This window comes from Camelus bactrianus, chromosome 7 (assembly GCF_048773025.1).
Source record: "Camelus bactrianus isolate YW-2024 breed Bactrian camel chromosome 7, ASM4877302v1, whole genome shotgun sequence".
In the NCBI taxonomy this organism is placed as follows: domain Eukaryota; kingdom Metazoa; phylum Chordata; class Mammalia; order Artiodactyla; family Camelidae; genus Camelus; species Camelus bactrianus.
The window spans coordinates 10955072-10977535 of record NC_133545.1 but is presented as its reverse complement, the minus strand read 5'-3'; the positions used below and the strand labels follow the sequence as shown (position 1 = coordinate 10977535).

Genomic DNA, 22464 nt, shown 5'->3' with positions numbered 1-22464 from the left:
GAAGGAAGGCAGGGAAACACCTAAGAGAACGAAAATGACAAGTAAAACCAGCCAGTGAGAAGGTGGTGAAATGAAAGGGGAGCCTTGGTGTGAAAGCAGGATGGGTCTGTACTAGTCCTTGCCTGTCCGCTCGCTGCGTCACAGGCCAATACCCAGCCTTGTTGAGAGACAAGGTACTGGGGCAAGGAATAGCAACTTTATTCAGAGAGCCAACAAACTGAGGAGGGAAAAGGGGAAGGGAGGCCGGAGGGCTTAAGATTAAAGGGTAAAGGTGGGTTGCAGGCTTCTTGGAGCCACCTGGCCTTAAGGAAAGCATAACATTTCTTTGTCCTGCTTATTCACGTGGGCGGGATCACAGGGCTCCTGCAAAACTCCGCATTGTTAGCTCTCATCAGTTGTTAGCAGCAGTTTTTACTTTACCTGTCTTCTCTCTGCTTATTTGCAAGGTTTCTAGGCTGAAAGAAACTTCTCTACAAGTAACAGAGCTAATCGGGGACTGCGGGATGGGAGCTTTCTTAAGGGAACTTAATGGGCTACTTAGGTACAAGCAACGTTTCTCTAGTGTTTAACTCTTGACCTGCAGGGCTAAAGTAGAAGAATATGAAGGCTGAAGAATGAGGGAGGCGCTTTCAAGAAGGTGTTAGTTGTCTTCTGTTCCAGTTCCCCGCTGTCACCACCGTTCCACAATCTTGTGGGGAAAGGGGGCAACAGCCACTCGTGCTGAATGGGGTGGAGGAAGGGGTGACTGTGGAGTGGAATTGATCAACCTGAAATTGAAAGTGTTCTTTGTGTCTGGTGTTTGCAGGTAGAGGGACCCCCCCCAAACCAAAAAAGCCCACCAAATGGGTAGACAAGGCTGCTTACCAAATATGTGGGTTCTTGCCCGCAGAGTGAGAAAGAATTTTCAAATGAGGCAGAAAGACAAAGTGAAAAACAGCTGCTTTTATTGCTTGGAGAGGGGAAAAAACGAAACACTCGAGTCGGGAGCCGTCTGCCAAGTAGCCGGTCAGGACAGCTCCAGCTCCCGGCCGGGCTGCGGGGTCGTTTATTACAAGGTCCTTCACCATGTCTTCATCCTGGTGGTGGCAGTTTCGTTCTGCTAGTCTCCATGCTCCCTCAGCTCAGCCCTGAAACAAAAGGCACTTAGCAGAAACTTAGGTGGGAACAAAGGAGGGGATATTGGGGAGTGTCTTTGGGATCTAAGGAGCCTGTTGTGAGATGAGAGAAATCTCCTGTTCCTCATCAGCGGGGCACTTCTTTCCCCTTGTTAACTGTCCAGGGTCAGTGAGCCTGCCTAGTCTCTGTCAAACATCGTTGTCACGTTTGCACTGTGATCTCTGGTTTTTGAACGACATACCCGCACTTAATGACAACACTGAGTAGGAGTTAGACAAGAATAACAATTAGTAAGAGGGACAGGCCAAGCTTAAAATACCCAAAAACATTGACTGGACCCTTTGTGGGACCCAGGAAAACAATGCAGAAAACCAGTCTGCCTGTTGAGACCCATTTTGATGGTCTGAAGGCTATTGTAGCCAAACTCCTGTCGAATTCTGCCAATGTGAGTTCTACATCAGAGAAAGAACTCACACAGGTGCACCATGTGGAGTTTGCTACCAAGAGGCCCCCTCCCTGCTCAGCAAGCATATAACCTAACGCATAGCAAGGACCCCTAATGGACAGCAGCTCCTGTCTGCTCTGTTCCCTACGCAGTCATGTGCCCGTGGCATATTTTCCTGACAACACACACATCTGTGTCCTTCTGGGGCACAGGCTACAAAACCGTGGAAGAGAATATCTACACGGCTGTCTCTAAACCAGGGATCAGCGTGATTAGCGCAGATCAGTAATGTACTTTCTCCCTTTATACCTCGCTGAAAGCGGAAATCCTCCTCACATTCTACATACTCAAAAGCATCTTTAATGAAATAAGGAAAAGAGGGTCACTAAATAAAAACACGGTGGTTTCATAGCATCATTTAGTAGATGTATCCACCAGACCCAATAGACTTTTCTTCGGGTGGTCTGGGGATTTCTAGACCAACACAGGGAGATACTGGAAAAATCATAAATGGGGTAAACTAGTGGGTTCCCATGATGACAAACAGAATGTGATTTGGGATGCCATATCCAGCTGTGAGATGGATTAGCAGAAGAGGCTACTGATGCAGGAAATTCTAAAAAGTATCTTTCCAAGCTGAGGGAAAGGAGGAAGTTCCCAGGAGGATAGTCAAAACACTTAGAGAATAACATGCTTTCCTTACGTACCTTTTTTTTTTTTTTTTTGAAGAGAAACTTTAAATCATTCAGAGGCTCTCCAGTCCACTGCCTGTTAGTTTCCTCCACCCTACAAGGCGCCCCTTGGCCCTCTGCTGTGGATGCTGCTTTTAACAGGTGTGGCGAAGCCACAGCTTAACCCCAGCTGCTTAACTGATGACTGTGCGGTCAGCAAGCCCTCATACGGCCCCCTCCGGTCCACTTCACAGCCAGCGGGTGGTTGGGTCCTTGCTTTTTCCAGCTTTTAAGGAGGATGAGGTGCCTGGGTTAGTTGAAAAGGGTGCAGGGTGACTTCAGTTGGAGAGACAGACCTGTTGGAATCAAAAAGTATAAACAGAAGTTAGTATAGTGGCCATCGATTTGACATAGTTAGCACCAGCTAGGTCCTTTAAAGCATCAATGATTTCCCCGCCTGGGCAGACACCTGGAATGGCCTGCCGTCCAAAATTTCAAAGGGGCTTAAGTTTGTTCCTGGGAGCCACTCTGATCCTTAGCAGGGCAATTGGCAAGGTCTCATCCCACACGAAACTAGTCTCTTGACTTTTTTTAGCAATGCTCTTTTCATGGATGACTTCTGTTTTCCCTGTTGATTGTGGTCTCCCAGGTGAATTAAGTTTCCAGTCAACACGCAATGCTTTAGACACTTGTTGGGTTATGCTGGAGACAAGCAGATCCGTTGTCACTTGGAAGGGGGCTCGGCAGTCCGATTGGGGGATGATTTCTGTAAGGAGGACTTTGCTTCAGAGACATTTTCTGCCCTGGTGGGATATGCCTCCACTCATCCCGAAAAAGTATCCATAAACACTAACAAGTATAAAGTTTACTGTGGCTCAGGGCATTTGACTGAAGTCTGTGCGTCAGTCCTCAGCGGGGCACTGTGTTCAGCTCCCATCTGCGAGGCATCTAGTGGCAGTCTTCGGGTTATTTTTAGATCGGATCGTGCAGTTCTGACTGACTTGCTGGACGGTCTCTTGAAGGTTAGGCCCTCTGATACACTCTGAGTCCATTGTGAGGTGGCCTCCCTCCCACGATGGGCACCGTCAGCAAAGTGTCGTTAACGCGGTGTTCAAAGGGGCGACAGGGATCAATACAATTCTTGTGCATGACATTTCCAGCCGGGCGAGGTGTGATCAAAAGTGAGACCCCACCCTTTGGCCCTTTCTTTGGCCCTTCTGAATGTTCTGGCTGATATTTTGACAAACCAATTTGCGGGAGCAGCGGACTCATCATGGCTTGGTGGTCACCTTCCTCTGCCACCTTCTTTGCCGCTTGGTTAGCTAACTGACTGCGTTTTTTATGAGTCTCACCTCTTTGGCCCGGGCAATGTTTATGGCCACTTGTGAGTGGTTGTGGTCCACTTCTAGCAGTGATGGGACTTCAGAAGCATGTTTTATGTCTTTATTATTTGAGGGAAAGAGGCCCCTCTCTTTTCCAGACTGCCTTGGGAGCACGTACTGCAGAGAATCCATCACAAGCCTGTCTATATATTTGCTCTCTTCCCTTTGGTGAGTAGGAGGGTCCTTGTCGGAGCAATGATGTCTGCCTTCTGAGCTGAGTTCCCCGAGGGCAGGGCCTCAATTTCTTCTAAGTTACCCCCGCATACCCAGTGTGTTGACTTCCTTGATCCGTGAACCTCCTCCCACTGATGACCAGTTCCAAAATTCAGCTCAGCCAGGGTTCATCTGTTAGGCCTGGTCTGCTGAAGTATGCAGTAGCTCGATGACAGGCAGGCAGTCAGCCATGCTCTGGGGATCATGCAGCATTCGTTGGGGCAATGTGGCTGGATTTAGAGGCAAAGTGACCTGCACTCTTACACTGGGATAGTCTGGGAGAGTGGCTTGATACTTTCCATTCTCCCAGAAGTCAGCCAATAGCCCCTCTTTTGTTCTAGTAAAGAAAGGACATGGTGAGGGACAGACACTGTGGTGGGTTGTCCCAGGGGTTAATTCTTGGATTCCTGAAGTATGCCACGAGTGACAGCCAAAGGCAAGAGGACCCTCCTTTAACTGTCTGATCTAGTTGTTTTCAGAAGTAGGCGACAGGTCGCAGGATGCGTCCCAGAGATTGAGTTAATACCCCAAGACTTACGCCCTGTTTTTCATGGATGTATAATTTGAAAGGGTTTTTCAAATCTGGTAGCCTCAAAGCTGGGGCTGAGATGAACTTTTTTATGGTTTCAAAGGCTGTTTGGCACTCTTTTAGAGCCTGGTAGAGGGACTTTAGTATGAGCTTCTAATTCTGTTGGATATAGATCCTGAATCCTGCCATTCCTTAAAAAAAAAAAAAACCCCTCCGTTGTCTGCGGCCTCGGGTACTCCTAACTCTGCAGTCGCCTGTTTTCTGTCAGGCAAAAGACCTCGTTGTCTCTGGGGAGAGCAAAACTCTGATAAGTGACCTGCTGCTTGACAAACCTGGGCCTTTTTCAAAGAGACTTTCCATCCACATTCAGCCGAACAGTTGAGAGTTTTAATGCTATTCTGTAGATGCTTTTCATGCGTGGCGCTCACTAGCAGCTCGTCATCCGCCCATCAGAGCAAGAGCCCTTCGTCTACTGTCAAGCTCCTGAGGTCCTTAGCCAGCACTGCTCCAAACTAAGGAGGAGAATTTTGAAACCCTGAGACTATCCAGCCACACTGTTGCGTTCCCGGTGTTTCTGGGGCCTGCCATTCAGAGGCAAAAAGCTACTGTAACTCTTCTGCAGTAGAGATGCAGAAAAAAAAAATCATCACAGGGTGCAGGTCTTGGACTAAATCATGAATGGCCCTCGAGTCTTGAACAAAGAGATACTCTGCTGCATTTGGCTTTTTAACCGGGAGGATGGGGGTGTTGTATGGGGACTTGCAAGATCTGATGAGTCCCATTTTAAAAAATCTCTCAAGAATTAGCTAGATTTCCTTTTCGTGTTTCAGAGGATAGCTTATGCTAGGAGTCCCAGCGTCCTTTCTCGATGGGATTTGTGTTGGCTTTGAGTTTTCAACCTTTCCTGAGGTACCATCAGGCCACACTTCTGGTCTTACCTTTTTGCAGACCTCAGGGCAAAGAAGTCTGTCTCCTTTTCTGGGAGAGCCATCTGTAGGTTTAAAATGTGTTCTGGCAGGACCCGTATATCAAGTTGTCCTGGTGAAAGTCTCACTTGTGCATTTAGCTTTACAAAGGAGATCTCGACCCAAGAGGGGACTAGGGCGTTCAGACGTATACAAGAAACTGTGTTTAAATGTCAGGTCTCTTAATTAACATTGCAATGGTTGTAAAAATGATAGGCTCTGTGCTTCTCCAGATACCCCAGTGATGGGGGTGTACTGGGATGTTCTGTGTACCATTTTGGTATTTAGCATGAAATGGGTTTCACCCACATCTGCTAGAAGGTCAATCAGTTTGCTCCCCACTGTCAGTTGTGCCTGGGGCTCCAGTGGGGATATTTGAATTGGGTGCTGCGCATCCTGGAGAGGCCCTGGGTTCCCTCATTTATGATCCAAGCGTTCCTCCCTCAATACCCTTTTCTCCTCCTCAGCCCTCTTTTCTTTTGTCTGGGACATTCCCTTTTCCAAGGTTCCTCCTCTCTACAGTCAGTGCACCTTTCCTTGCCTAGGGGGAACTTACCTTTCTTTTTGGGAATCCAATGCTGCAGTCAGAAAAGCGGCTCTTTTTTTTTTTTTTTTTTTTTTTTTTTTTTACCTTATGTTTTCTGCTTCTGTTCTCTGCTGTTGAATATCTTAAGAGCAATATCCACCAACCCAGAAGGATTGATTCCAAAGGCACCATCCAGTTTCTGTCACTTTCTCCTGATATCTGGAGCACTTTGTCCAATAAATCCATGTTTACCATTCTAGTGTTTGGGGCCTCAGGGTCTGCTTAGTGTAACGCCTGGTAAATTTTCCCCGAAACTCGGAGGGGTCTTCACTTGTTTATTGCTGAATCTCTTGAAATTTTTTAGGCACTTTTGGCTGGGTACCCCTTCCCAGAGTCCTGCCAGGATGGACTTACAGTAGTGCGTGGGGCATCCCTTCATTAGGGTCCAGTGTGGTTCAACAGTGGGTCCTGCCAAGCAGGCTTCAGGTGTGCCGTTTGGATCCACTCGGTGGCGCTCGTGCGCTACCTCTAGCCTTGTAGGTGACCATCATCTCATTGCCAGTAAGCATCATACTGAGACTATGAATGCCTGCCCATGAAGGGTGGTGGGTAGCGAAAACGAAAATAACAATTCTGTCCTTTGGAAAGGGTATTTTCTATAAGAAGTTCACTGTCCTTCCAGTTAAATAAATCAAAGGTTGGAAATGGACTGTGCTTCACAAAACCCAGCTGACTGGCTCTTCTTATTGAGGCTTTCTACAGGGTAATGGGAAATTGCCCTGCCCCAAAGGTGGCTCCTAGTCTGAACTGAGTGCCCTGATGGGTCTTAGATGATGACTGGAGACCAGGTCCCTTTGCTCCAGGAAATAATGCAGGATTTTCTGATTGATGCCTGTAAGGAGGGGGGAGCCAGTCCTGCCAGTTCCCAAGCTTCAGTGTCAGGGGTTGTGCTTCAGGGACAAGAGGCGATGGAAGGGATGGATGTCAGTTGCACAGGGGTGGTGGGAGCAGCTGCAGGGACAGCTGGCACGGCCCGAGGGGGATGTAAGGTTTGCAGCGACATATCCTCACTCTTGCTCTTTTCCCTGCTCTGCTGTAGAAGAGATTTTCTTGGGTTTCTTTTCGGATCTTTCTACCATAAGATGGCAACTGTATTTTTCTCATCCTGATGTTACAACATAAATGCTTGCACATAGGGAATTTTATCTTTCCCCCTACTCTTTCACAGAATAACTCTAATTGTAAGATTGTATCATAATTCAGAGAACCTTTCAGAGGCCACCATTCTTCAGATCCCAATGAATAATGTGGCCACACGTTGTTACAGTAAAATACCATCTGTTCCTTAGTCTTTAGGTTCATAGCTATAATCAGCACATTTTTCCAAAAAGCGACCTAGAGGGCTTTCCTTAGGGACAGATCAGACGTTCCCCATCTTTTAAAAACAAAGTCAAGAAAAACAAAACAGTGCCCCCCAAACCACATGCTAGCATCCAAAGAAACAAACAAACCAGATTGGGCAGAGTCTGACAGGGTACCCCCCCCACACACAAATGCAAAACCAGTGGGGCTTATTCTGGCGAGGAAAAAGGAAAAGCCCGGAGTGCAGGGGAGGGGAGTTTCTGGCTGTGTACGTGGAAGCAACTTACCTTTCTGCATTCAGTCCTTCGACTCCCAAATGGCAAGTCTTTGCTCCAACTGCTGAGCACCAGGGTGGCCGGCCCTGCTACAAGGACTTTTGAAGGAGGACCTGCAGCACAAGAGGTCCTGGAAGCTGCTAGGGGCTTGCCCAGCACGATTTCCCAGCCGGGGCCAGCTGGCCTCCAGCATCAAGACTCCTGGCTGGCTTGTCAACTTTTGTTAATGAGTCAGGCTCTTACCACTCGCTGCTCCACAGGTCAGTAAGTCAAGAGAGGTGTTGGGGCAAAGAAGAGCAACTTTATTCAGAAAGCCAGCACACTGAGAAGATGGCGGGCTAACGTCATAAAGAACCACCTTAATGTTGGGTAGGATTCAGGCTGCTTTTATTCCAAGGAAGAAGTGGGACGAGGGGGGTTTAAGACTAAACGGCGAAGGCGGGTTGCGGGCTGCTCAGAGCCACCTGGCCCTCAAGGAAAGCATAGCATGTCTTTGTTTTCTGCTTGCTATCCCAGGGCTCCTGCAAAACTTCCAGTTGTTAGCAGTTAGTTTCACTTGATCATTCTTCTCCTTGCTTATTCTAAGGTTTCTGGGCTGACAGCAAACTCATCTACAACAGGTAATAGCCACTTGGGACCACGGGGTCTTTCCTGAGGGGACTTAGTGAACTATTTGGGCCAATCAACGTTTCTCTAATGTTCAACCCTTGACGTGCCGAGCTAAAGCAATAAAACGCGTAGGCTGAGGAAGGGGGGCGGTTTCCAGGCGGTGGTAGTCCTCTTCCTCCGCTGCTGCAGGCCTGGAGCAGTACCTGGCAGCGAGGGGGTTAAACATACTCTCCGTTCTTGTGTGACAAGAGCATCTGTGTGCTCGTCCTCCTGTGAGCAAAAGTTACCATGACGAGGAAGGTGAACCCGTGAGCCAATCAGAGTGAAGCTCGGGCCTGGAATGTGGCAGTGCTGACAATCGGGCCAAAGTGCAGAGTCTGGGGAAGGAAGACACAAGGTGGTGGTGCCAGTGATTGAGAGCTCCGTTCTCAATCTCCTCATCTGCCAAACCGGGGAGACGGTCTGGAATATCTCCAGGATCCTATCCAAGTGTCCATTCTAGCCGTGTGACAAATTCTGCACATTAAGCCAAGGGGGAGCCCCAGGGCTAAGTTCCTTTCCTCATTTGTCTGGGCTTGGAGCTGGAGGGAGACGCCCTTCCCACTATGGGCAGCCCGGTGATCTACTGGGTGGCCCTCTGTCTCCTCTGAGCAGGTGAGTCGTGGCTTCAGGGAGCAAATTCCTGCCCCATAAGGTGCTGAGCTCCAGATCTAAGCCTCTCCCCGACAGCAGCAGCCCTGAGACACCCTCCGGGGCCTTGTTTCCAGAGCGACTCCCTTTCTTCCACAGGCACCGTGGATGGTGGAATCACACAGACCCCAAAATACGTGCTCAAAGAGGAAGGACGAGATGTGACCCTGGAATGTGAACAGGATTTTAATTATGACACCATGTACTGGTACCGACAGGACCCAGGACAAAGGCCGAGACTAATCTACTTCTCACTGTCTGCAAAGGATGTTCAGAAAGGAGACATGGCCGAAGGCTACAGTGCCTCTCGGGAGAAGAAGCCGCTCTTTCCTCTCACTGTGACGTTGACACAGAAGAACCAGACGGCTGTTTATCTCTGTGCCAGCAGTATAGACACAGTGAAGCAAAGCCACCTCCTCTTTGCACATAAATGTGTCCCAAGCCCTGCGTCCCCACCAGGTGGCGGGGCTTTTCTGTTTTTGATCCCCTGATCAGAACGCTTTCTTCCTCCTCAACCAGGCATCCAAAGCAGCGGCTGCATCAACACACTTTGTGCAATGGCACGATGCCTCAGAGAACCACCAAGCTGATTTTTAAATTACGTGTCTAAATCTGTCTACATCAGAAAGAGGGAGAGAGGAGAGGTTAATTTTACAATCCAGCTCTTTTTTACCAAATCGTGGAAAACAAAAATGAACACAAAATGGTCCCTTCCTTCGGAAAATTAATAAAAGCCCAGCGGGGAGAGAAACGTGTAGAAACACACTGTTACCGAGTATCATATACTGTGTGCATGCGTCAGAGGTGTGAGTGGAGTGTGCGAAATAGCACGGCCAGTTCTGTCTGGTGACATCAGGAAGGGCTTCAAAGAAAAGGCAGGATGTGAGATGAAACTCACACGGTGAGCAGGATTTCACGAGATGGACAAGCACGGACAGACTGACACGGGCTTAGGGAACCACGGCAGGAGAGAATCAGGAGATAAAAATCAGGAACAGATGATCACAGCCCCCACCCTGGAATATGGCAGTAGGAGAACATTTGGAAAAATGAGTGCAGCAACAACGTTGTTCAACAACATTGGGTTTCTAGCTCCGGTGGACCTTCCTTGGATGTGTGCAGAGAAACACCGAGGAGACTCATGTAACTGTACGCTTGGCACTTGGAAAAGAGTTGAGAGAGATATTTGCATGACTAATCAGCTGACAGGTGGTCAGTTTTATTTTGCAAACGGTCTCAGTGTCTTCTGTATATTTTCTCCCTCTGCGGTCTGCCACCCATCGAATTGGAAGACAAGTATTGTTAGTTCTTGGGACTTCATTTTTTCACAAATATTTATTTGATCGTATAATTCTGTTTCTAGCAATGAATGACAGACAGTCTATATTATTCAAACTGCATACAGAAGAAAATGCTGGACTAGTATATTTTAAAATAATTCTTGGAGGCATCCACGAGCCCCAGTCTCTTTGGTGTGGCCCTATGTCTCTTGGGACCAGCAATTTCTGGGGAAATGGAGGGAGCCCCTGACCATTACATATAAGCCTTGGCTCCAGGCATTTTGTTTGGATTCCCTTCTGAACCTCGCGTTAGCTCTGGCTTTCTTCTCCCACGTATTCCCCCATATATTTATACAAAGACCGAAATGCTGAGAAACAGAAGCGGGAAAGAGACACTCACCGCTGAATAGGATCTAAAACACTGAAATATGGTAGGAGGAGGACTCCAAGGCCCCCCCCCGCCGCCCCCTGCAGCCAGGGTTCTCTGAAATAGTAAGAAAGTTGTTGGAAATGAGATGGAACTAAAATGCTTTACTTTACCAGGGCATTGGCGTAAGATAGTCATGAAATAAATATTTCATTGAGAAGATGAGGAAGTGTCCTTATCAGTGTGAAGGAACACTGAGCTTCTAGCCTGGGATTTCTTATGCTCACCTTAGTTCTAGTGATTAGCCAAGACAACTCACGATTGTTATTTGAGGATATGTTACGGAAGGCAAGAATTACCTATGGTATCATTTAATATACACAAACACGCCCTCGTCCTTACAGAAGGCTAGGAAATTTGTTTCAGTCACTTCAATGATCTAGGTCTCCGTTTATGTTCTTTAAAATTAGGAGTCAAATTAGAACATCTGAGACCCTTCCAGCAATGCTGGTATGGTTCTTTGATTGAAAGAGTGATGGGTCATTCTAAGTGAAGTAAGCCAGAAAGAGAAATAAAAATACCATATGAGATCTCTCATATGTGGAATCTTAAAAAAAAGAAAAGGAAAGAAAGACAAATGAACAAATACAAAACAGAAACAGACTCATAGACATAGAACACAAACTTGTTGCCGGGGGAGAGGGGTGGGAAGGGACAGACTGGGAGTTCAAAACTTGCAGATACTGACAGGTGTATACTTAGAACAGATAAACAAGTTTATACTGTACAGCACAGGGAAATGTATACAAGATCTTGTGGTAGCTCACGGTGAAAAAGCATGTGACAATGAATATATGCATGTTCACTTATAACTGAAAAATTGTGCTCTGCACTGGAAATTGACACAACATTGTAAACTGACTATAACTCAATAAAATAAAATGTTTTTAAAAAGTGATGGACCCTGCAGCATTGGCGACGATGACCACCAGGGGGCAGGATACAGCACCCTCAGGGTTAGGCCGGCTGTCATCCATCCTCCTAGGGGTGGAGAAGGGAAGATTGAGGGGCAAGGTCAGACCTTTCTTCAGAGGCGTGGTGCGAGGCCGGCACCTGAAGATGCTGCTGTTCCTGCTGCTTCTGGGGCCTGGTATGAGCCTTATTATCTGAGGAGCTTGGGCGAGTGTGCACACGAGCTGGCTTGGGTGATCGGTAGCCAGACTCCGGGTTGTTGATGCTGATCAAGGTGGTGGGGGGAGGGGGGCAGCCATGCTGTCTGGAGGTGCAGAGGGTAAGGCGACAAGGCACCAGTCAGGGGAGATGGGGGATCATGATCCTAGGAAGTAGGACGGGAAGATTGCACACAACAAACAGGATTCCCTGGAAGCGGGGAGAAAGGTGAGGGCGCGAGGCTGTGATGTTCTGCCTGGCCCTGCTGGCCTCTCTCATCTCCTTGACCTCTGTTTCCGCAGGCTCTGGGCTTGGCGCTCAGGTCTCTCAACATCCGAGCAGGGCTATCCGTGAGAGGGGAGCCTCTGTGACGTTCCAGTGCCGTGCAGAGGACTTTCAGGCCACGATTATGTTTTGGTATCGTCAGTTCCCGGAACAGGGCCTCACGCTGATAGCAACTTCTAACCAGGGCTCCAATGCCACGTACGAACAAGGTTTTACCAAGGACAAGTTTCCCATCAACCATCCAAGCCTAACGTTTTCATCTCTGACGGTGACGAGCGTGCGCCCTGCAGACAGCAGCCTCTACTTCTGCAGTGCTAGTGACACAGCGCTGGGCGGAGATCAGAGACCCAAACAAGAATCCTGCAACAGCCCCTCTCCCCGACCCCGCCGAATGCAGGGAGCCCTGTGGAAAGGGGGCGTGGGAGAGAAAAACCACAGGCTCTCTGACTGAGACATCTGTGAGCGTGAGCGTGTACAGAGAAAAAAAAATATCTGGGTACGGAGTGTGGAGAAGGTTTGGTGTTTGAGAACCAGCAATATGGGAAAGGACCTGGGTCTATAAGTGGCCGACTGACATGGAATTTCCCTGGGCTGAAAATGATAAAGCCTGGGTTTTTTTCCCCTGACTCTACCATATGGTAATCATATGTTCTTAGATAAATCAACACATAATCCTATGGGTAGATTTCAAAATGCTTCTATAAAACACTGTGCATTTTTGTAATAAGTGTTGGCACTAGTCTCTCCAAGACAATTCAGCGTTGTCTTGTCAACATCCCAGGCCTGCAAGATAAACAGAATCATAAGGCAGCCAAGCAGAGATACTGACTCAGGAAAGAATTCAGTGATGTGCTATATATAGTGCTGTGGTTGATGAAGGGATGGGTTAAGGCCGGGTGGGGTGCACCCTCTACACCTCGGTACGGAGCATGCCAAAAACCTTCACAGAGAAGGTGTTGGTTGAGCTGTCGCCCAACGAAGGTGTCAGAGGGAAGAGAAGGCAGAGGGAGTAAATAAAAGACTTCAGACCTGTCTACAAAGCCAGCGATTTCTATCAGAAGCCACAAGATAGTAAGAAGAGCGTTGAATGTAAAGCCGTCAGAAAAATCCTTTCCCAGGAAAAACCATACATTGATCACAACTCTTATATGACCCAAGAAAAATAAGCGAAAGATATTAACATATATTTAATTGAAGAATCATCTATGATCAATAAACACATGAGATATTTGACTTCACTGGTGATCAGGAAAATGTGAAGCAAGACACAAAGATACGTTAAGTTTATATCCATTTGATTAGCAAAATATAAAAAGCTTAGAAATAAAACCTGTTAGAGAGGGTATGGTTCCACAAGATTACTGGTGGGAGCGTAAGTGATGCAAACAACTGGGAAGCCCTTTGGCATTATCTCACAGAGTTGATCGTTCCTTTGTTCCAGCAGCCAGCAGCTCCACTACATCTGACATATGCGCATCAGATGACATAAATGCAAAAGCATTCTAAGCAGTACTATTCATGATGGAACCAAGGCACACATGCATTGATAAGAAAGTGAATGACTAAACAGTAGCACATCCATGTGATGGAAAACGATATACACCAGTCAAAACGAATGGTGAACAAAGTTATAGGTCATCTTGGCGATATAATATGAGGTGCAAAAACTCACCCTGATAAGATTTTGTAAAGCATGATGTATTTTATATAAAGCTAAAACCAACTAAATCAAGCAAATTATTTTCATGACCACAAATAGATCAGAACAAAATCATATTAAAAGAAAAGCAAGAAATAGCTGTTGTTGCGTGAGCTGGCTTTTCCCAGCTCCCAGAAGCCGCTGGTGCACATCCTCCCGACTTCAGTGTCGGTGGCATCACGCTGATGGCTTGAAATCAGCCGTAGTGGGGCTGCGTGCAGCACAGCAATCCAGGGTTCTTGATTTACTCTCCTCCAGGGAGCTGGCTGTCAAATATTTCTCAACACTCACTGGCAAGGAGGATTGACCCGAGTTCAGAATGATGTTTGTTCCTGAATTATTTATTTTGGAGCAGGGGAAGAGGTAATTAGATTATTATTTACTTTTAATGGACGTACTGGGGATTGAACCCAGGACCTTGTGCCTGCTAGGCACACGCTCTACTGCTGAGCTCCACCTCCCCCACCCCCGGAATGATATTTAATACGGGGCTTGGACTGGGAGTGGCAGGAGCTGGGATGCGCTAAACTTCAGTATTGTCAAGGTCTACCTCGCACGTCACTGGACGAGTCAGGTAACTAGTATATTTGAATAAATAAAAGAATGTGCATGATAAACAGTGCCTCTGTGTTATTAGCCACGGCTTAAGATTAATCAAATCCTGTGCCTATGAGATCAAAAAGGAGAGAAAATTAACAACAGAAGAGATGAGAGTCCGTGGAAGGGGAGGATGGAGGGTATTGTGTCGTGAGAACCAGGGAGGTGGCTCGTGGACACTAAGTGTGAACATGAAGGCGTGAACACTAGACCTTGACCCTGACCAGAGTGGAACTGAACGGAATGACTTGATCAGCTGCTTTACTGGGACTCCATTCTGGAACATGGAAAGCAACTGGACTACTTTTGAGTGACAAATAGTCAATTTCAAATAGTCTTCAAATATTTTAGTGGTTTTTTAAAATCTGTAATTATCTCTGGTTCCTTTTTTAAAAAAAGTTAACATTCTTTGGTTTTCCTAACAAAAATGAACTGTGGCTAACTTACTACAGGTGGTGAGAATTGAAGCCTCTATTACCATATATTTAATGGTTATTGGACTTTTGGGAAAAGTATGAGAAAACACTAAATATTATTCTTAATGATTTACATCAAGATTTGTGTGTAATTTACAAAAACATTACTTTCTCCTCATAACAAGGGGCAAAAAACTCTTAAAGATTCTTAGAAAGATTTTAGTCTACATTAATTTTGAGGGATGTCGAAGAATGTGATATGGAATTTAACATAAAATTTAATAGGAGACATTGAGGTTCTTTTGTAGATAATTTGTTTTTAGAACAGTCTTAGGTTCAGCAAAATTCAGCACAAGGTACAGCCATTTCTCATTTTCTCATTTATCCCTTGCCCTGGGCTTGAGGTTTTAACTACTTAACTTCTGTAGTAATTAATGTTTGTTCTTGCTGTGTGTGTGTACACTGCTTTTTTTTTTTTTTAAACCATCCTGGCTACATTTGTGAAAAAACATTGGACAGTGTGGAAAGGGCTGAGGCAGAGAACAGAGTCAGCCCCTGCAGTGACCCGGGCAGGCGAAGCTAAGACAGTGGTGGCTGTGGTAATAGAAATACTGAAAAATGAGAAATTTAAAACAATTAGGAAATAAGGAAGAAAATCAAAGGACTTGGTAATTGATTAGACACGAGAGGCAATAAATGGGGAGGATGGGGAGGACTATCACACCCAGATGGACTCGGAGGATCGAGGGGGAAGGTTTCATGATTTATTTAACACTGGGCGTTACTTTGAGACAGAAATCTGACCAGAAGTATGCAGAAAGCAGTTGTATGTTCAAGACAGGGACTCAGTGGAACTGGATGAAGGTAAAAATCCGGGACAATTTCCATAACTGGAAGAATGAAAGCGCATTTGATCCTTTGATGATAGAATATACAGAGAGCAGAGAACTTAGGACAGCGATCTAAGGAACCATGTTCACCTTGAATGTGGCCAGAAGAGGTTGAGAAGCAAATTATACTGATGAGCCACCAATAATACTGGATTAATGATGAATTGCGTCCCTAATTACTAGTAACAGATCTCTGCAGGACCCCAGCAGGTCAACACCCCGATGGCTGGTTCTGCTCTGATACTTGGGGTGCCTGGCTGCTACTGCTGCACAGTGTGGAACTGGCCACTGCCCACTGACCACAGAGGAGTTGAAGGCAGTGAGAGACCAGAGGGCATGGCATGAATGTGCCCCCTTGACCACTAGGGGGGGATGTGGGTCTCTGAAATACACCTGCGTGTCAGGAGCAAGCAAAGCCTTCCTCCACCTGAGATGAGTTGGTAGCGCCTTCGGGGCACTCAGGTCAGACACATTAGACACTGGCGGTGGAACCCTGCGTAATGACTAGTCAAATCCAGTTCACCTGCCTTCACTACTCAAGGGCACTTTAATTGTTGAATATATGTATATTTATGTATGACGGAGGCATTGTGCTGTACACTAGAAATGGCCACAACATTGTAAACTGACTATACCTCAATTAAAAAAAAACTTAAGACTTGCTGTCCTCTAAGTGGCATGTAGCCTAAATAATAAGACATTTGCCCAAGTTATTTTCCAGGAATATGGCGTCATTTGCTTGCTGCTCAGCTGAGCCCAGAGTCAGCTGTGTCTAGTTGGAGCTGAACTGGTGAAGGCTGGTTAGAACCAGTGACCTTCCAACTGGGCACATTTCCCCTTCGTGACCTTTTGCCTCAGGACCAAAGAGTCCATGCTCTTTTCATGCTAACCACCTCCGTTATGAACACGCAGAGGCGGGTGGCTTAGTCATGCCTGTGTAGAAAGACGATTCACACACTGCCTTCCAACCGCCTTTCCCCACCCTCCCCATGTGCCCTGTGTCTCAGACTATCCGGCTTCTTTATTCCTTGTCCCATAAATACTCCAAGCCCCTTGCCTTCGGAGAGGTGGATTGGAGATCTGTTCTCCCATCTCCTCACTCGGCTGCCTTGACAATAAACCCTATTTTAGCTGCAAACCTCAGCTTCTTAACATTTTGGCTCACTGTGCATAGGACAATATGACCCTGGTTCAGTAACAGATGGGAGAATGTTTGCAGATGTCCTGGGATGCCAGTAGACCCTTGAAATATCAGGATCTAATCTTGAAGTGTAACTCCCATACCATGTGCCACATATCCAGTACCTGTAGTTGTCCGGGTCAAACAAAATTGATAAGTATATAAATGCTACCACCATTTCTATTCAACATTGTGCTGAATTTTCAGCCTGTAGAATAAGAAAAAAAGGGGAGAATAAGAAAAGAAAGAAAAAAGATGACTAAAGGCAGATGACAAGTTTAGAAGACCCAAAGGAATCTAAAGAAGCATTGCATTACTTATAACAACATTTAATAAATTTACTGACTTTAACATAAATAAAGTCAGTTTATTTCTATATACTTGCAACAGTTAGATATATTTTTAAAGGGAGAGCATTTACCAACAGTAAAATTATATATTAAAAAACCCAAATCTATTAAAGACAAGCAAGACTTTAATTGAGAAAATTACTCAACTTCAGAGGAAGGCATTTTGAAAATCTGAAATAAGTGAAGATATATAGCATGATCATGAGTAAGTTAAAGCAATAGTAAAAGCATTCCGATTTTGCACTAACATCTGTGTATTCAGCGCAACACTGATCAAAATCATAAAAGATGTCATGAAATTTGATAAAAGGAATCTGAAATTTAAGTGGAAAAGAGAGGGAAGTTTAGAGCAGATAATACTAATGAAGTAAAAACTGAGGTGACTTTCCAATCATCAAATTATTTTATAATTTAAGATAATGAAAGACAAATGGACAAATGGGAACTAATGGATTTAAAAAAGGCCCATGCATATACAGGCACTTAATATATGATGGAGCCATCACTGCATGTCTGTAGGGGAATAATGCCATATACAGTACGGTCTTCGGGACAAGGGGTTAGCCACAGAAAGATTAATTTAAGCCACTTCTCTGCAGCATAAGCAAAAATAAATGCTAAAAGCATTAAATGCTTAAATGCAACATTCAATATGTTAACTGGTAAAATAAAAAATGGGAGTACATCTTTATGAACTTGGGCTATGGGAGTCTTGTTTATAAAGAATTAAGATGCATAACCTCCAAAAAAGAAAGATAGACTCTACCAAACTAGGAATATCAACAAAAAAACTTTACGAACAGTGAAAACACAAGCCACAAGTTGAAAAGATATTAACAACACTGGCAAAGTTTGGTATCCAGAATGTATAAGGAATTGTTACAAAGAATATCTAATCCCCCCAAAATGGACAAAGGGCAATGTATAGAAACACTAGTGGCCTACAAATATAAAAATGTGTCAGCCCCAAGGTGGGAAGGTGCAACTCAGTGGTAGAACATGTGCCTAGCATGCACAAGGTCCTGGGTTCAGTGCCCAGTACTTCCATCAAAATAAATAAATAACCCAATTTTCTCCCCCCCTAAAAAAGAAAAATATTGTTGCTGTTAATAGTGAGGTGTGTGCATTTTATTTAATTCTTATTTTGTGGTTTGCTTTATTCCTTTGATAACTATGTAAGTTTAAAAATCTAAAGCTCTAAACATTCTTCGAGACAATGAACAGTACATATTTGTGATTTTTTTTTAAATGTGCAGAAAAAAAGAATATTAAGTGTGCTTGAGTCCTAGAGGTGGAACACTAGAGAACACTCATGCATGTTGATGGGACTATTAATTCGGCTTAATTAATTTGGAAAGCATTTTGTCTTATTATGTAAAGCTGACATGGTGACCCTAATGCTTGATCTCAGCATTCCCAGGTACAGAGAAAATCTTGCACCTAAGTATGCAGAGAAATGTATAAGAATGCAGTCCTCTTTGCAGTAGCATTAAAAACTAGGAAAGAAAACTATGTGTATTAATTCAAAAATGGATAATAAGTTGTCCCAAAATAATACAATAGAATCCTAAATATTAGTGAAATAGAATTATCTCAAGTTATATGCAACAAAGAAATAAAAAAAAGTCACAGAAAAAATATGAACAGAATGATTCCCCTTAGATAAATTAGACATCCAACGGTAAATAATATCTAATTTGCAGATATTTACTTTTCATTACAGATTTTAGTATTTATGTAAGTGAATGAAAATAAACTTCAGGGTTATGGTTACCTGGACATGGTAGAAAAAAGAACAATAAAATCTACAAAAATAACCCAGGGGCTGAAAAATTCTTAGTGCTGACTTAAATACTACGCTGATTGGTTCAGGCAAAAACAAATTGCTTCCCTAGACGCACTGCATAGTCATCATAAATATTGTTTGTATAGCTCAAAATGTAGTTTTTAACTTGAAGTAGCTGCTGTGTGATTTTTGTAAGTGCAGTAGAAGTTGATAGATGTACAGCAAACTGGAGGGTTCACTGTCTAAGACAGGAGTAGGGAGGGGAGGAGACAAACTGACAGGTTAAAAAAGCAAATAAATTAAATGTGTATGGGTAAGTTATTTTAGTTTTAAAAAAATAATGAAAAAGCAGAGTCAGGAAAAAGTCAATAAAAGCAAATTGAAAGCCACATTAGTTGCATGACCAGCCCTCCCTGCCCTCGAGCCTATAAAATGTTTAGTTTCCTCTCCACAGGGACTGTGATGACATGGGAAGGGACCACGTCACAAGGACGTTGCTGATGGGGGATGAGGAGCCTTAGACAAAAAGCCACCTGCCCTGCTTTTTTCCTGAGCCAACCATGTACCACGGTCTCCTCTGCTGTGTGGCCCTTTTGTTCTGGGGAGCAGGTGAGTTCCTGCTGTGAACTTGTCAGATTCAAAATCCGGGACTTTCTCCTGTGGCTGCAGAATCAGGCTCCTCCTGGGCTTTGTCTCTACTTTCTGTCTCTTTCCCCCGCAGGCTCCATGGACACGGGGGTCACCCAGAGTCCTGGACATCTGGTCAGAGGAAAGGAACAGAGAGTAAAGATGGACTGTGTCCCCAAAGAAGGACATAATTACGTTTACTGGTATCGTAAGAAGCTAGAAGAAGCATTCGAGTTTTTGGTTTACTTACAGAATGGAGGAGACATTATGGAAGAGGCAGAAGGGTTTAAACAGCGATTTTCAGCTAAATGTCCCAAAAACTCACCCTGCAGCCTGGAAATCAACTCCACTCAGGCAGGGGACTCAGCGCGGTACTTCTGTGCCAGCAGTGAATCCACAGTGCTGAACGCTGGCTCTTCTTAGCACACAAACTCATCATGGGCCCAGCTCAGGAAATCAGTGGTGTATGAGGTGGAAAAGGAGTAACAGAAACCCAACTTGAAAGATATTAACCAGAAGGAGAAGCTGGTACATGGCAACTGTGGGTGAGCAGAAAGGGATGTTAGAACAGCTGATGGCACAGAAAGCCAGGGAAGGGGGAGGAAAGCGGTAAAGGGGCTCAGATTCCCCAGCGTGCGGGGCGTCAGGCAGAGGAAAGACACAGGGTATGAGCCTGATGGGTTTCTAACAATCTCTATGAGAAATGTAACTGTGTGGTTTTCCCCTCACAAAGCTGTACCTTCGGGAAGCTCGATGATCGGCAGGTGAACTTTCTTTCCTGGGGACCCTGATCCCCTGGCCCCGCACAATTCATGATCCAGACCCAGACTCTCCTTTGGGTTCATGACTGCTTCTCACAGCTGTCCCTGCCAGAGCAGCTGAGGGCGCTCTGCATCCCCCTCCCTCCTGATGAGCAGAAATGTACAAGGGAAAAGCATCCTTCAGGTATAACATAAGGGCAATGGGACACACCCATTTTAAGTTTATGTTTCATTAGATTTTGACAAATACTTTTACCCATGTAGCCAGCATGACAATCCAGACCCCGAACACTTCCCTCTCCCTGAAATGTGCCCCATGCTGCTCTGTCAAGGTCGTTAACTTCTCTCAGCATTGACTTGTGATGTAATTGAACATATCCTGCACATATTTTGTTGATATTTTCCTAAATTTACTTTAAGAAATGCATTCTGAATGTATTTTACTACTCATAAGGAATTTAATGATTAAAAGTATTTTCTGCCAAGACTTCACATTAGTCCACTTCAATTTAGTCTTTACATTTCTCAGCTGATGTCTGAGCCTCAGTATCTTATGGAAAAATACCTTCTCCAGAAAGAGTGTCACCGGCCACCACACCTGGGTCACAGCACCAGCCTCACTACCTGTGTGACCAACTGTTAGTCACTCTTTAATACAGACTATTAGTAATTCAATAGTGATAGAGTTAAAAGATGCCCCTTGCTTACGAAAATAAACCAGTCCATTAAGCACAGTAAGGAGCGTGTTTTACAGGGAGGCTCGTGGCCTGCAGTAAGGAAAGCGGGTGTCCCAGCTGTGCCGCTCAAGTCTGTGAATTCACTTCTTGTTCCTCCCGTGGGCCAGTTCAAGAGTTAATATTGTTAAAAGGTATATTTTATCCAAAGCAATCTACAGACTTAAAGCAACCCCTATCATAAGACCCATGACATTTTCACAAAACCAGCACAAAGACTCCTAAGATGTATATGGAACCACAGAGGACCCCGGAGAGCCATAGCAATCATGAGGAAAAAGCCCAAAGCCGAAGGTGCCACGCTCCCTGACTTCTGCCCGCTGTACAAAGATATAATCATCAAAATAGCGTGGTACTGGCCTAGAAACCGAGGCACAGGTCGATGGAACAGAGTAGAGAGGCCAGAAGTAAGCCCACACAAATATGGTTGATTAATCTGTGACAAAATACGCAGGAACATAAAATTGGCAAAAGACACTTTCTTCAGAAAGTGGTGCTGGGAAAACTGGCCAGCCACGTGTGAAAGAAAGAGGTGAGAACAGTTTCTCACAGCTTATATGAAAATAGACACAAAATAGATTAATGACTTGCATGTAAGGCCAAAAATCATAAAACGCTGAAAGGAAAACTTAGGGTACCCTTTGGCAAAAACTGCAGCAATATTTTTGTATCTGTCGCCTGAGGCAAAGGACACAAAAGCAAAAATAAACAAATGGGACTTAGTTAAGCTTGAGAGGTTTTAATAGCAAAGGAAACCATACACAAAATGAAAAGCCAACTCACAGAGTGGGAAAAGTGTATGCAAAGTGATGAGTGATAAGGGGTTAATATCCAAAATATATAAGCAGCTAATACTACTGAATATCCAAAAAAGTACCAATTGCAAAATGGGCAAGAGAGCTAATAGACACTTTTCCAAAGAAGACATACAGATGGCCAAGGGTCCCAGAGAAGGATGCTCAACACTGCTGTCATCACAGGGGCAAATCAAAGCCACAGTGAGATGTTACATCACACCTGTCAGATGGTATCATCAAAAATACCAACAAAGAATAGAAACCCTCCTCCTACGTTCATAAGCAGCAGAAGCTCGTAAGTCTTCTTTCTAAAAGCCAAAAAAAGCCTCAGCAACCATTACCTTCTGTCTCTATGGTTCTGTTACAGTTTCAGACTCATGGGAAAACTCTTTGAAGGGATCTGGCGTCTCTGGCCATGTTAGCCGGGCTCGGGCAGGGTATCGTGTGAACCCACTTATTACTCTCTGTGACACAGGGAGATCTGGTAGAATCACAGAGCAGCGCTTTAGAGCAAGTCATGTTTACAACGTCCTGCTAAAGATGAGCTGGGCTTCATTAGGCTCATGGAGAGGATTACCACAGCCAGATGGCTGAGAAGGACCAAGGGGAAAGACCATTTGGAACTTTGGCCACTAGGAGGGGATGTGGGTCTTTCTGTAAAAACACTTTTGGAGCTTAAAGAGCAAGCACAGACCTCCCCTCACCTGAGGTGGGAAGTCCTCAGATACTTCAGGGAACTCAA

General features: G+C 45.1%; 1 long non-coding RNA gene and 1 gene segment (V, D, J or C); one reads left to right on the top strand and one right to left on the bottom strand.

Moving 5' to 3' along the window:
• Positions 1-378: 378 nt before the first annotated feature.
• LOC141578120 (uncharacterized) lies at positions 379-19890 on the bottom strand. Its single transcript, XR_012508045.1, has 3 exons — positions 19756-19890; positions 7497-8950; positions 379-2588 (listed from the first exon to the last, which is right to left on the bottom strand). It is a non-coding gene; the product is annotated as an uncharacterized LOC141578120 (long non-coding RNA).
• Positions 11397-17548, top strand: LOC141578109 (T cell receptor beta variable 20-1-like). The segment is given in 2 exon segments: positions 11397-11580; positions 11903-17548. Coding segments are annotated over 2 exon segments (603 nt in total).
• Positions 19891-22464: the final 2574 nt, after the last annotated feature.